The 16,105-nt window shown below is 32.4% G+C and overlaps 1 protein-coding gene across 1 annotated transcript in view; it reads right to left on the bottom strand.

The window, feature by feature from the left end:
- The window catches only part of NUP155 (nucleoporin 155), a 52,026-nt gene that overhangs the window by 12,060 nt on the left and 23,861 nt on the right, over positions 1–16,105 (bottom strand). Inside the window, exons 14-27 of the mRNA XM_006919491.2 lie at positions 15,650–15,760; positions 14,684–14,778; positions 13,831–13,919; positions 13,378–13,440; positions 12,713–12,857; positions 11,509–11,575; positions 10,363–10,478; positions 8,072–8,169; positions 5,689–5,819; positions 3,213–3,404; positions 2,400–2,538; positions 1,583–1,718; positions 649–802; positions 325–429 (exon numbers count right to left, since the gene is read on the bottom strand). Of these exons, the coding sequence (XP_006919553.1) occupies positions 325–429; positions 649–802; positions 1,583–1,718; positions 2,400–2,538; positions 3,213–3,404; positions 5,689–5,819; positions 8,072–8,169; positions 10,363–10,478; positions 11,509–11,575; positions 12,713–12,857; positions 13,378–13,440; positions 13,831–13,919; positions 14,684–14,778; positions 15,650–15,760 (1,641 nt within the window). The remainder of the gene's footprint in view (positions 1–324; positions 430–648; positions 803–1,582; positions 1,719–2,399; positions 2,539–3,212; positions 3,405–5,688; positions 5,820–8,071; positions 8,170–10,362; positions 10,479–11,508; positions 11,576–12,712; positions 12,858–13,377; positions 13,441–13,830; positions 13,920–14,683; positions 14,779–15,649; positions 15,761–16,105) is intronic.

The following is a 16,105-nucleotide window of genomic DNA, read 5'->3' on the forward strand; positions in this document are numbered from 1 at the left end:
ATAGTTATTGATTCCTAGACTCTGAGCTCCACAGCATCCTTGAAATTATCAAATGCCATGCATTCATTTTATAGACCTAGAGACACTGAGGCTTAGGGTAGTGAAGAGATGTGTGAGGTCACATAGTGACTCAATGGTAGAGCTAAAACGAAGTTCAGGTCTCCTAATTCATAATCCAGTGACTCCTACTCCACAATATAAACTATCCCAATCAGGTGATGAATAACTAGAAAAGTAGCACAATGGTCCACTTTGTCCACCAGGAAAAGATATTATATTACTTATATAAAATAACAATATTGCAATGAAAAACCATTTTTTTACCTGTAGCAGTTTGTCTGCAAGGTCAGCTTGTATTAGCCAATTATAAAGGGCAATACTAAAGAGTTCATCTTTGGATCGTTGAGACAATTTAAGCATTTGTTCAAACTAAAATAAAGAAAACGGTAAAAATTAGCCAGTTAAAGGCTCTGTTTCTAGACATCATAAACTCTTAGCCTTATAAATCCCTAGTAAGAAATCAAGAATCCTTAAGTGGTAAGTTCTAAGTGCTCCTACTTTCCCCAAGATGGTGATGATGTTATCAAGAGCACAGAGAGCTTCTAAATACAATGTATTTTCAGAATGAAAATATGTTATGTCCCTTACGTGATGTCCTGCCTCTTCATTACTCAGCATATTGGGATCAGAAGACAACACGGGAGGCCCAGGTTTTTTGGGTACACTGGGAGACTGGGGAGCAGCCTTACTCTGATTCACCAGTTCTTGAAGTGTATCTGTAATACACTTGTAACTGTTTAATCTGAAAAAGAATGGGAAAGGAGCAATTACATTAATTAGACAGCAAGTGATTTATCTGATTTTAAATACACACAAAAATTTAAAGATAATTTTTTGAGAATAAATATATGTACATATTTGGTTTTAAAAATGACAATTGGGGGATCGTTTCATAAACTATATAAATGTCTAACCAATGTACGATATACTCAAAACTAATAATAAAATAAAATACTAAAGAAATAAAAATAAAAAATAAAAATAACAGAAAGTACATACTTTTCAATAGGTTTGAGAAGCATTTGGTTAACCATAAAAAGGTAAAGTCACAAAAATGACTGTATTAACAAAAATCGTGTCTTAGGTTATATGTTTCCTGTATGGACAGACATTTTTCCTTTAACAGTCTCTACTAATTTGTGAATATTTAAAAATCATCCTTTAAAATAAAACACTAATCTTCACCTAGAAATTGGGGGGAAAGAGAAGGAAACAAGTTTTGTTTCCAAGTTATCTCATTTAAAATTGACATTAATAGTCTCAGAAAAACCACAGAAGCAAGTTCAAAAACATTTTTAAGTTCTCAAGAATTTTCACCAGACTGAAATTTTATCCCTAGGCAAGGAATTATAATGCTGATTCAGGCCTCTGATAAAACAAGTCATTTTAAACTGAAAACATAATTCAATTCTATAAGGGTTATACTTGAAATATTATTTCCATAATATTAGGCAATCAAACTTTACACAAAGAAAAGTCTCTATTCATAAAGTTGACAGTCTACTAAGGTAATAATACTCGCCTTTCTTGGAAAGCCTGAAGTCCCACCATGTCTTCTTCTGGTTCTCCATGTTTATAGAAATGAAGTCCAAGACCCTGAGGATCTTTTTTCTCTGCAGCAGTAAGAGAGAGCTCCACCACACCCTCATAAAAACGCACTAAGGGGAAAGAAAAAGGACAAAGACTTAAAGCTTATTATTAAGCTAGATATTTTTCTTTAGCTGGCTTATAAAAATAATGATCAATATTACTGTTTCTACTGTATATTAGTTACCCTGATAACAATATCATATAATATATTTCTGATGATTCTACCAAAGAACAAGGTCCTAACATGCTTAAAAGGCAGCTATTAAATCTATTTTCTTCATTGGGAAAAAATTTTTGTATTTAAAACAACAAATAGAAGGGTTTCAGCTCCTTGTTGAAAAAAACCTTGGGATTCAAAACAATACCTCTGCTAACAGTTATTACTTTTATATTATGTTAGATATAATTTAGAGTTATTTTAAAGAGAGCAGGCAGGTAATATTTTAGAGTTAACAAAAAAAATTTCAAGCATCTTAAAATTAAATGCAACACAGAAAGCAATCAAATACAAATAGTAGTTTAACTGGACAAGGACTGAAACATCAATGTTGAAGATATATATTTGAAGACATAAAAAGCATTACAGCTTTTGCAGGGGCCAGTACAGTCATCACAACTAAAACACAAGGAATGAATTTCCTAAGTTGAAGGAAGATTTGCCTCTGCGAAGAGGCTCTTCATCACTAACTTTACTCACACAGTAATTTGTCTCCTTATTTAAGAAGATATAAGAACATTTTGTTTCTCACCCTGTCTGTACTGAGCACAAACATTTGAAAGATCAACTTGATTGCTGATTTTTTGATACTCCTTTAAGGATTCCCTTAACATTCTTTCCTTTTCAATCTTATTTTGAACTTGCCGAGAACGCTGGAGAAGCTCATTTGCCTAGAAGTAGAGAAGACAAGAACTTAAAAAGATATAAAATCAAGCATATAGATGATGCTATCAATATAAGTCTTAGTCTATGTCTAAATTTATATCTGGTTAATTATAATCAATAATAAAAACAACACTACAAACTTACTTCTTCTTAATTTTAGGCAGAAAAGTTTTTGACCAAAAAATCCTAGCTATTCTTAATTCCTCTCACAAATATGTTAAGCAAGATAGCTTCTGACTGGTAAATCTCTTGCCTAGTCAATACATTACTGGTCAGCAGGCAGTCCATGTGATACTGATTTTTTAAAATTTTTCCACCTGTAGGAAAGGATCAATAAAAATTGCCCAATTAACTCTAATTTATTATAGACTTACTTTAGGTTTTAGTGATTTTCCTTACTTTCTAAGGAAAGACATATTTAAGCATCGTCTTTTTAAATATGGCCTAGAAATACTATCAAAGATTCTTTATGAAAACCTTAAATATATATGTATTTTAAGAAATCATGTATTCCAACCCAATTCTTACAAAGAATAGGAGTCCGAGGCTAGAAGTTAAGAAATCTACCAAGGTCCTATATTAAGTAAAATATGGTTCCTGATTCCAATTCTAGTGTGCTGTTCATCATACCACAAAACCTCCTGTAAGAAACACTGAAATAGGTAACAAAGCATCATACCTTAGAACAAACTGCATCATCAGTACTATACAGAAGCGGACAGATATCCTGTAAGTGTAAACTAATGCCATCAACAGCAGCATTATCTCTGATGTAGCAGTTGATAAGAGAAGCAATTAATGCCCCAGTCAGTTCTTTGTCCCGGATTACCAGATCTTTAAAGGTGGTGATTTTCAACTGCTCTTGAAATTCCTAGGAGTATAAAAGAGAATCTTTCCTTCTATCGAATATATAGGAATATCATATTTCCACAAAAAATAAAATTTTTAATATAACCAAAACATTAATACTTTATAATTAGAAAGAGAAAATATACTAAAACTATACAAACTAATACATTTTTTAAAACTTTCATAGAATCATACAGAACTGGAAAAGAAGCCACAGTATGTCTAGTCCAAAGCTATCACTTTACAAATGAGGAAAGTAAAGCCCAGGCAGAGCCAAAATTAGAGCCAGGTCTTGATTTCAGTTATAACCAGGAAAGAACAATTATTTAGCTACATCGAAAAAAATCTTGGGCTTATATTTCTTTTTCCTAAATAATGTCAGTTCTGTTACTCGGGGCCTCCTAATGTTAAAGTTTAATTTCATTTTGAACAAATCTGCTTGTTAAATTGAGTTCTAAATTACTGAGGTGATTAAAACTAGAGTAAAACATTCTGTTTAGTGATTTGACTATTTTTTCTAAATTTCAGCAAATATATAATTGGTGTTCAAATTTTTGAACTAATATTTAATTTGCATTCCTTGAGCACAAAATTTGTGATGCAAGGAATAAAGCTTTGAAGATGGGTCACAAAAAAGATGCACAGGCTAAAATTTTACCTAAATTTATGTTTATTACCCCATAACATTTATTCTACCTGGCATGGAAAAGTTTTCATAATTAAACATATTAGGGTGTATTTTTTTTTTTTAAGTATGTATTTCAAAGAAATAAAACCACTAACAAAACAACTCTTTGGACATTATTGAAAAGAACTAAGGAAATGCCTTTTAACTTTGAAAATTGTACTTAAAAGTCAAGAATTAAACATTTCAGGGTAACCAAATAGCACTAAGGGAAAATTATGTTTTATAGAATCGCAGTTAATATAGAAGATGTCAGATTCAGAAAATTACCATTCGGTAATTCTAAATGAAATAACTCATTCAATGATCATCAATGGATGATGAAAGTCTGATGGAGAATTTCACAATGGCAGGACTGGATTTACCATTTGAATCTAGCAATCAATTTTAGTATCACTAAAGGTGGGACAATCAAACCTTTTGTGTCACCTAATATAGTATGACACACAAACTACTACCTATGAAATATTTTAATTCTTCCTTAAATAAATGGACTTGAACTTCAAGCAAGCTTCTGTAGATTTAAACCCCATTTTACAAAAAATGCAGGAAATAAAGGAACAAGTTTACTGCAAGGAAGGTAAAGACAACCTCAAAATGTTGGGCATTCCACAGGGTTGATGACCCAATATCTACAAGGCAATAGCAAGGAAATAAAAGGGAAAACTACTCTAAACTGAAAGAGATTTAAGAGAATCAAATTCAATAAGTGAAACAATTCTTTAGATTGTGATTTGAATGAACCAATCTGTCCTAAAAAGCTATTTTTAGGACAATCAGAGAAATTCATTTTAGATGCTACCAAAGAATTACTGTTAATGCTGCTGAGTGTAATAATGACGTTATTCAGAGAAATGTCTATCTTTTTTAAGACATACATACTAAAGTATGTAGGAGTGCAATAATGTGATATCTGGATCTACTTTAAAATAATTCAGTAAAGAAAAAAAGATAGATTAAGCAAAGTTGGTAAAAAATTGAAATGTTGAATACAAGTATATATGGGGACTAGTTGTAGTACTGGCTCTATTTTTGTGTATGTTTAGAAATGTTCACAATTAATAGGAAGAAATACATTTGCCCCAAATAACTTGTCTAATATTTAGATGAATGCAAATTATCATTTTCATTAAAAAGGATTCAAATGAGAACGGCAAGATAAACAAGAAACATTTATTTCCCACATGGTAAACATCTTTCTTTAAAGTAGGAATGTTGAATTAAGATTTGTGAACTTAAAATCACATGCAAAAATTTTGTGGTTTTGTTTGTATGAATTCTTTGAGGGTGGGGGAAAGACAGTTTGATCAGTTTCCCAAAAGGATCTGTGGCCCAAATAAAGGTTACAATCTACTGTTTTAAAAAAATAGTTTTGGTAAAGTAAGATTTCATTCACATGCCCTCTAAAGTTCTCATGTACTGTAAAAAGTTGTGGCTCCAACAAAGTGAATCCCTCGATCTTTAGTGTAATCTTTCTATAACATACTAACTTTACCGTGACTTAAGTGCTTCCCAAAATAATCCCCTCCTAAATTGATGTGTAAGATTAAAGCTCACACAAAATAAAACAAACTAAGCATAGTATTAACAGTATGAACTTAAGGGGAAAAAAAAATCCTACCTTCTGAAGTTCTCCTACAATGACAGTGAATTGATGTTCACAAAGGAGTTTCCATAAAGCCAGAGCCTGGTATGATTTTCGAACCAATTGCTGGATTGCCTGAAGTGAAATCTTTTCACTCAGTTGAGCCTCTAATTGCAAAATACAATTAATAAAGTTTTATAAAGTGACATAGGTTATTCTATTGCAAGTAAAACAATAATTTATCTCAAATAAAAACTACTAGTTAAGGTTGAAATCCTCATTGTTCTCTCTCTCCCATCACAGGCAACCATGATCACGAGTTGTTGAATTTGTGTTTTTATCTGCTCATCACACACACACACACAGTGTACATTGTGTGTGTACACATAAACAATAAAAATATTTGTTTTTAAACAATGTACACCATTGCTTTATATATCTAATTATATTTTTGCAGGCTACCCATATTGATAAATATAAACCTAGTACATTTATTTTGATTGCTTAGTGTTCATTATGTAAGTATACTACAATTAGGTCCATTGTCCACCTAAAGGACATTTGTATTTTTTTCGGTTTTCCTATTGAAACAATAATGCAATGAATAGCCTTAAAAAAGGTCTCCTGGAAAGTGCAGTTAAGTCTCTCTAGGACCGAGTTTCTTAAACCCTAGATTAAGATGCTCTGATGAATCATAAAATCAATTCGGTCAGCTTTTATTTTTCTTAAAGAAGAAATAAAATAGAATAAAACAAGAAATATTAGAGTATAACACAGGTATAGTTATTTTCTAAAATTTTATTTTAGTTCTGTGTGCATGCTTTTAAACATGTGTTATAATATAAAATGTATTTCTTACTGTGGGGAAAAAAATGTCTGATAAAGACTGTTCTAGGTTATATACCTAGAAGTGAAACTGCTGGCTTTGGTATATATGCATCCTCAGCTTTCACTAGATATGACCAAACTGCTCTACAAAATGGTCATTTCAGCGTATACTGCCAGCAATTTGAATGCTCCCATTTGTATAATTCCTTACAACTAATGCTTGGTATTGTCAGGCTTAAGGCCTTACTGAAGTGCCATTAGCAGTACTGAAGAATTTACAAAATGGTAACAGAAAACTAGAGCCAGCAGGAAGAAAGTACGTTGGGATCAAAGTAAATGACTGAGCCTTAATTAGCCAAGTTCTATCAGCCAGAATAACTGGCTCAAAAAATAGAAGACAAAAGACTTTAAAAAATTAAATGACAGGCAAAATTTAACCAATAATTTATTATTCCAGTTCATATCTGGAATGATTGATCATATGAACTTTTTAGTTCCTTTACTCTTTCCTTAGTTATTATTTATAATAGCAAAAATACAACCAAAAACTTGATTCACATTTTTAACTCTATAGATGTGTCACTCATCATTAGTAAAATGCAAACTAGACCACAAGATACCACTTCATACCCATAATAATGGATAAAAAACAAACGAACAAAAAAAAAAAAACTGAAAAATAACTGGTGATGTAGAGAAATTGGAACCATTTGTGAATTACTGGTAGAAATGTAAAATGGTACAACTGGTATGAAAAACAGTATGTCATTTTCTCAAAAATTTAAGAATCAAATTACCATGTAATCCAGCAATTTCACTTCTGGGTATATAACAAAAGAATTGAAAGCAGGGACTCAAATTTATATTTGTATACCATGTTCATAGCAAGACTATTCACAATAGCCAAAAAGTGGAACCAATCCCAGTGTCTACTAGGATGAATGGAAAAACAAAATGTGGCATATATACATAATGGAATATTAATCAGTCTTAATAAGGCAATTCCAACATGCACTACAACACAAATAAACTTTGAAGACATTATGCTGAATAAACTAAGCCAATTACAAAAGGACAAATACTGTATGATTTCACTTACAGGAGGTAACTGCAGTAGTAAAATTCAGACACAGAAAAAAAAAGAACGGTGAGTGTTAGGGTCTGGGGGCAGAATAAAAAGGGGAGTTAACACTTAATGGATAGAGAGTTTCAGTTTGGGAAGATGGGACAAGTTCTACAGATAGTGTTGATGTTTGCAAAATATGAAAGTACTAAATACCACTGAAATGTACACTTAAAAACAGTTAAAATGGTAAATTTTATGTTATGTATATTTTATAATTAAAAACTCATTTAAAAAGGTGTATATCATGTTTTCTGATTGAGGAAGGGAAAAAATGTATAGGCTAAAAGTTACGGAAATACATGACATCCATATTGTTCTACTTTTCCCAATCACAGTGATGATATTTTAATAAAAATATTTGTTACCACAAACTGATCTTATTGAGATGTTCATTGTTTTCTGTTCAACTAATAAAACTCTTTTCTGGGGTCACGTACATTTAACTGATCGGAAGCAATAACTTACCATGAAACTTCCTCTGCAGCTCCTGTTGCATTTGCTGGGTATTTCCATTTTCGGGACGCATGAATCCTATCAGCCTCTGCTGCACTTTGGCAGTAGTACTGAAACAGAAATTCCAGAACGTGTATTTGTCTTTCACAACTTTATTGAGCTATAATTAATATGTCATATGATCCAACATTTAAAATTTACAAATTAATTTTTTAAAACATATTCATATAGGGTTGTGCAATTATCACCACAATCTAATTTTAGAACATACCCCTCCCCCCACAATTAGCAGTCAATCTCCATTTCTCCCTTTCTCCCACCTCTACCATAAGCAACTATTCATCTACTTTCTGTGTCTATAAATTTGCCTTTACTAAATATTTCATATAAATGAAATCCACTGTGGTGCCCCATTGTTGTTATAAGTCCTTTATTTCAATCTGTTTGCAATTTCAAGCTCTAATTGCGTATAAATTTCCCTAAGATCCAATTATTAAAGGATGCAAAGAGCCAGGTGGCAAAGAATAAACAAAATAAGCATCAAATCTCATCGGGCTGTCCCTTCCATCAGGCCCAGATTTCCTCTGGAGCTACATTAAATATTGTAGGGTGTTGATACCACTACAGTCTCCCAACTCACTTGAGAGAAACTGTACCTTACACTAAGGGAAAAATCTATCTGTTGACCTCATTGCAGCATTTTACCATATTCTGGGTCAAAACTAACCCTGTGAGCTTCACAAGGGCTTCACTTACATGATGGTCTGCTACTGAACACTGACCACAACGGCTGATAAATAAAAATATTAATTTATAAATAGAGCCAGAAAAATACCACCAAATATATTTGCTAGCTTGGAAAAGAAAAATACTAGGCAGTTGAAACCAATAGCCCCAAAATAACTAGTGTCAAGAAAAATGGAAAAACTTGAAAAACAATTCCAGTTGTATTCTCACGGAGATTTGGGATTCATATTACAAGTGCTAGTTGCCATGAAAAAGGAAAAATCAGAAAATAAAAGCTCTTGCAATTAAAAATATAATAGTCAGAAAAAAATTTATCAGAGAAATTGAACAGATGCTAGTTTAAAATAGAGTAAAATGACTGAGAACATCAACTCCAGGAATTCTGCAATCTACATAACACACATAGCAAGAAAGGAAGGAAGGAGAGAAAGAAGGGAGGGAAGAAAATTACGGAAGAGAACTAAGGCTAGATTCAGGAGAGTCAATATGATTCTCCAAAGAAAACAGAAAAGAGGCAATGGTGCAAATAAAAAGTAATAAAAGAAATATATCAAAGCTTAAGTCTTTAGGTCTAAATGCTCATTGAACACATTTTATTCTCAATTCCCACTGAAAGAAAACATACTTAAAGACATGATGTAATTTCTGAATTTCAGTAATACAAGAAAAAAAAGCATAAAAATTTCAAAGTAAGCACAAGACACAGAGGAAAGAAAATCAGAAAGGCAATGCATTTTTTTCCGCAACATTAAAATTTAAGAAGAAAATGTATCTGAAGATCTGTTCAACTGATGAACTGACAAACGAAATGACTACAAAGGAACCCTGAAAATACTACGCCAAGGGAAAGAAGTCAAAAACAAAAAGCCACATATTGTATATTTGCACTTATATAAAAGATCCAGAATATGGCAGATTCATACAGCAGACAGATTAGTGGCTGCCAGGAACTGAGAGAGGGGAGCCAGAGAGTGCTATGGACTGAATGTTTGTGTCCCGCCAAATTCATATGTTGAAGCCCTAACCCCATAATGATATTTAGAAGTGGGGCCTTTGGGAGCTAATTAGGTTTAGATGAGGTCATGAAGGTAGAGCCCCGGTGAGAGATTAATAACCCTATAAGAAGGCACCAGAGAGCTTGCTCTCTCATTTTCTCTCTGCCTTATAATGACACAGAACGAAAGCAGCCTTCTGTAAACCAGAAGTGGGTTCTCACCAGAACCTGACCATGCTGGCATCCTGATCTCAAACTTCCAGCCTCTAGAACTGTGAGAAATAAATGCTTGCTATTTAAGCCAGTCCACGGTATTTTTGTTACTCCAGCATGAACTAAGACAGGGAATGATTGCTAATGGTTACAGGGTTCCTTTTTGGTGTAATGAAAATGTTCTGAAATTAGACAGTGGTGATGACTGCATAACCTGTGACTATACTAAAAACCACTAAACTATGTATTTTATAAGGATGAATTTTATAATATGTAAATTATATCTCAGCAAAAAAGAAAAAAAAAAGAAAAGGAAATAAATGAGTAAATAAATCCCACTTATTCTTACTTTGGATTTCCTAATGGCCCTCCTGCAAATTGGGAGTTTCTATCTAGAAATTCTTGCAAGCCTTTCAGCTCTTGTAGCACTGACTCCAGGAGTTGGGAGGGAACACTACTTTCGATCTGTAAGAAAGGAAGTATTTTCAAGTCTAAAAACAGTGTATATGTGAAAAACATACTCTGTATACCTATAATTAAATATAAAGTTTTAATTTTGAAGTACCCTATCTTCATAAACAGTAAAGTATTTCTTACATCGATTCATACTTGGTGACCAGAACAAAGGGCTAGATACCCATATCCCTCCCCTCCTCCTCTGGTTTGATTTATATATAATTTACAGACAGTAAATACACAAATCTTAAGTTAACATCTTGTTAACTTTTTACATTTTAATAGAGTTACCACCCAGACCACAATATGGAATATTTCTAACATCCAGGAAAAGTTCCCTAATGCCCCTTTCTAGTCATTAGTCATTCTATCTCCCAGGTACTACTTTTCTTACTTTCATCAGTATAGATTTGTTTAGCCTGTTCTTGAACTTCATATAAATGGAATCATATACTGTGTTAAGTAAATCCAGGCTTATTCTTAGAAATGTGAACTTGAAAAGAGTATCAACATTGAAAAGATATTTGGTATCGTTTCATTTTAAAAAGACAAAACTTAAAATACATGGCATTCATATTTCACATTAAAAATTTTACTACCTGAATTTATGATTAATACATACTTCTACAAAACGTTTTCTTAAAAGTACTCTAGAAAATACTCCAATGCACAGAAACTAGCACTGGGTCCACTGAGTTTTGGAGTATATAAGCAAAATATTTAAATAGTAGCTCTGAGCAATATTAAGTGTTAGGACTTTATTTAACCCTCACAAAAACCTTATGAGGGGGATATATTACTATTCTCATTTTATAGTGAGGTATCAGGCTCGAAATGTTAAGAAATTTATTCATCATTTAATAAGTGACAGAGCTGAGACTTAACCCAACAGTTTATTGGACAAGTACACAAACATATATAAAAGAATAATCACTGCATTTGTTTATAACATTAAGAAATGTGAAATAATAAACTTATCCATTAATAACATAAACTGGTTACATACAAATAATGGAATACCATTATACAACACACTTACTGCAGTGATCTCTCTGTTGCCACTCTTGAATACTCTTTCCACAACTAAACTAGCATCCCAGATATTTCTGGAAGAGAAACATGTATTAATAATTGTGCTGTGGATGAATAAAAACACAGACGGCATTTAGTAAATTTCTTTTTAGGTGTTTATTAAAGTATAGCAATAGTTTCATTTAACATTTTACCAAGTTATCTGAAAAATACAAAAACAAGAAAAAAAAAGGGAAAATGAAAATTTCCAAACCTGATATATCAAAGTTATTTCATATAATGAAAGACTGCTGAAGAAAAATCAAAAGGCTGTGGGAAATGAATTGCAAACAAGGAAGCTAATAATGCAAAAATAAATTTAAAAGAGTTCTGTACCATTTCACATTTTTAAGCAAATAATTTGAATGAAAGCAAATACATCAAATCTGAGAAAAACATATACTATGTATGATAATTCACTAGATAGTATGGTAGACTGCAAAAATGACTGTTATACTTTATTCCTCCTACAGCTATCCCATTTACAATATGACTCTGATTCTTTTCTCATAATGAGGAGTCCATGTCCCACTTTTTGTATCTGGGTTGGCCTGGAGATGATCCCCTGGCCAAGTGAATGAAGTGAAAAAGATAGTAGGCCAACTGTGAGCCCAGGCATCAAGAGAGTTTGCAAGTCTCTACTCTCTCATGAACCTTGCTATTACCAAGTGAATAACCCCTGGATAGACTGAATAACCCCTGGATAAGTGACCATATGGAGAACAATCCAGCTGTCCCAGCAGAGGCTACTCTAGACAAGCATACAAACATTACCGTAAACATGTGACAGTCCAGCCAAGATTGACAGAGCTCTCTTCAACCTCACAGCTAAATGCACATGCATGGATGAGCCTAGCCAAGATCTGAACTGTCTAGTTGACTTGCAGACACATGTCACTGACTTATAAGGTGGTTTTTTAAACACTATATAATAACATGCATAGATATATTTTGAAGATATATGTATATATATAAAACACAGGAATAAATATAGATGGTTAGATTTTAAAAAGCTGAAAGATAGAAAACAACTTTATTAATGGACAAGTGAGCTAAAACTATAAGTACAATTTAATAGGAATAAATAATGTTCCAAATTTAGAATTAAAAATATTAAACTACACAAACTAGGACGAGGTGAGCAACAGTTAATTATTCCATGAAAAACTTACCCCATGATTCGAGAAAAGTAAATGCATATACCATTGTGTTTTCCAGAGTACACAATCTCTGGTCCAGCCATACAACTCATACTTGTGGCCTGAATTGGATTTCCCAAAGCACACACTGGAGTTGACATGACAGGAGGATGTACACCTTGTACACACATAAGAAAAATACATCTTAAAATGTAACCGTAAACATTCAGAATTCTCAATAACCCATCTATTGTATCTAGACCCCTAGATATGAATATTTATAAAAATACTGGAATAGATCATTTAATTTTCCTTGATAAGGAGAGAGTATTAGACTAGGATGGGTGCTCCCAGGTAGGTTTTCAAATGTCAGCAATGCAGGATAAAAAAAAAAAGCTTGCAATCATGGCTCTTTAATACTGGAAGTGAAATAGAACTAATTCTACAGATCTCATGGCTGGTAATTAAATCTTGGTACCAAGATAAGGGGCTTTCCAGGTACTACACTAAAGGTATTCCCAAGTAAAGGCATTCATGGCCAAATGCCAATACTTGTTTGAATGGCACTTCTATTAAATTATATTATTTTTAAGAGGGCAAGTTAATCTTTTTCACACTAAGCATTAAAGATAATAACTCGCAATGTTAGCTCTTCAAAAGGAATAGTAGTAGCAACCTAAAACAAAGAAAAGAGGTACCTTGAGATGGTGTTCCCAAAAAGGATGGATTTGGGTATGGACTACCACTAGGAAGAGGAGAACCTAAAAAGAAAATAAGAATATAAAGATTTGTAAAATAACTTCCCAATTTTTGAATCTCACTGAATTAAGAATTAGGGACTCATCTAACAATCCCCATATTGGAAAACGCTGAGGTAGGAGTTATTATTAAATCATTACTGTCTTTCCTCAGGAATAAATAACAAACGAGTTCTGTAAATACTATCAGTTACAACTTATTTTGTTCCATAGCATCTATTAAAAACTCAATATTAACATCATCACTTTTAAGAGTCTGATATTTATAGAATTATTCACTAATACAGAAGTAAATAAAATATAATAAAAAGCTTTGCCCCTTAAAATATGCTACAAAGTTTCTAAAATTCAAACTCTATTAGAAACAGTCTCATTTCAATGTTTCATACTCACTAGCATAGACAGGAGACCCCAAAATGGGACCAACATTACTTGGGGCAGGGAGAGCAGCTGGAAATCTCATCTGAGCTTCACCACCGTACCTATTTTTATGACAACAGAGACTAAGTTTGAGTTTATTCAGTGAAACTACCTTAATTAAAAGCTGGAATTGTTCAAAGTCCTATTTAGTTTTCAAAATAAATGCTTTAAACATTAGATAACTTAATGTATTGCGTTTACAGTGAAATATATACATAGATACATCATAAAATACTCATTTAGTAAATGGTGACTTGAATATAAAGAATTATGAGGGACTCTGGCAATTTCTATAAAGAGTCAGCAACACACAGAATTTACTTAATGAGTATATGGCACTGTAATCTTCATAATAGATTATGATAAAGCAGCATTTAAAAAAATTCTTTTAAACAAATCTCATTTAAAATTCTTATTCTTAGCTAAATATTTTCTAAATAAAAATATCTCTGATACCAAGTTTCCATAAAGTGATTCAGAATCTCTCAATGACAATGATACACATAGGGCAGAATTGGTATAGTGTTTGAGGAAGTAAAAAAAGATAGATGAGGTAGCAACTGAGGGAGAAAGAGGTATAGAAGGAAGACCACATAGAACAGCACCCAAAGGAGACCACATAGAACGGCACCCAAAGGGCAACTGCATAAATTGTGCTAATCTAGCTGCTTCTATTACCATTGTAATCTTTCCAGATTTGACCTTTTTACAAATTTTAGTAACTTGCCTGTAGTCACTCAAATGTTTGGCAAGCCCTTAAACTATCTCACTGGCCAATGCAACTATTTAAAAAAGTGGACAAGAACAAAAGAAAACTGACGTCTACCTGAAGAAAGCCCGAGTAGCCCAAGCAGATACCTCTCTATCACAGGCAGCAGTGGAACAAGCAAGGATAAGGCAAGTTGCACAAGCCTGGTCTTCCTGTAAAAAAAGAATATTAAACACAAACATTTATAAAGAAGTTTTGTTTACTGCTGTATCCAGTGTTTAAATCTGTGCCTAGCACACAGCAGGTACTCGATAAATATTTGTTGAGTGAATAAAATTAGTTGGTATGAAAAAGGAGAAATAAAGTAATATTGGTTTTAAACTTTATCATAGGCATTATTATTAAAGGATGTTCTCTTTTTATCTAGATTCTATTTTAGTTTCTGGTTTATTCTCCTAATTTTTCTCTTGTGGTCTTTTACATTTTAGAAAAATTAACAATAACTAACATTTATTGAGTCGCTGTCATGTGGCAGGTACTATTTTAAGAGTTTAGCATTTATTAATACTCACATCATATACTATTATAATGTAATGTATATTTTACATATGAGTAAACTGGAGCCCATAGAATTCAAGTAATCTACCCTGGTAGTGGAGCTAGTGGTCTGAATCCAGAGTCTCTGTATTTAATTTTGAGCTGATATTCTTGATTTTAAACTAAGCATTCCCAGTTCTACTTTGTCAATTCTAGATATGGCTTTGAAATACTAATGTCCTCAACAATATGCCTCTAGTTTTCCCCATAAGCAAAAAGTTTTTTAAAAATCCATAAAGGTCGTTTTAATTAAAAATGCATGTCATATAACTTGAACATCAAACTTTTCTTAGTACACTTTAATAAGACTTTATCAACAACAGAGAATAAAAATGTGAGTTTACCATAAGCCTTATAGTGTATGAATACTGCTCTCAAATATCAGTACACATATAGTGATTAACGTAAAGAAAGTTGGTAAGATTAGCTATCATTCCCATTGCTCATTGTTTAAATTATCACATTAAAAAAAGTATAAATAATTACCTGATGTAATTTAAAGAATCTTTCAATCTCTTCTCCATCTCCACCCACATTACTCACAAGCAGATGCCTCAGTTGATCTACAGGTCTAAGTTTATGAAACATAAGACTCCCCTAAGAAGTTAAAAATAAAAGAACTTGAATAACATACTTACCAAGTCTGGCTGGTAGCAAGTGACACTGATATCTCATTTATTAAAATTAATGAAAAAAATAATAATTTCAAGAATACAAAGTAAACTGGTCAAAAAGAGCATCCACATTTCAACTCCCATCTATATATTCCACCTATATATCCATCAAGAAAATTTAATAAGAAAACACTGCTCTATCAGTCAGACACAAATGAGAGTAGCATAACATGCGCTACTATCATGAATAAGAGAAAGGTATATAAAATTTTATGTCTAAAAAACTTTTTAAATTTTTTTTGGTGGGAATGTTTTCTTATTAAATTTA

Source organism: Pteropus alecto, unplaced genomic scaffold (assembly GCF_000325575.1).
Source record: "Pteropus alecto unplaced genomic scaffold, ASM32557v1 scaffold338, whole genome shotgun sequence".
Taxonomy (NCBI): Eukaryota; Metazoa; Chordata; class Mammalia; order Chiroptera; family Pteropodidae; genus Pteropus; species Pteropus alecto.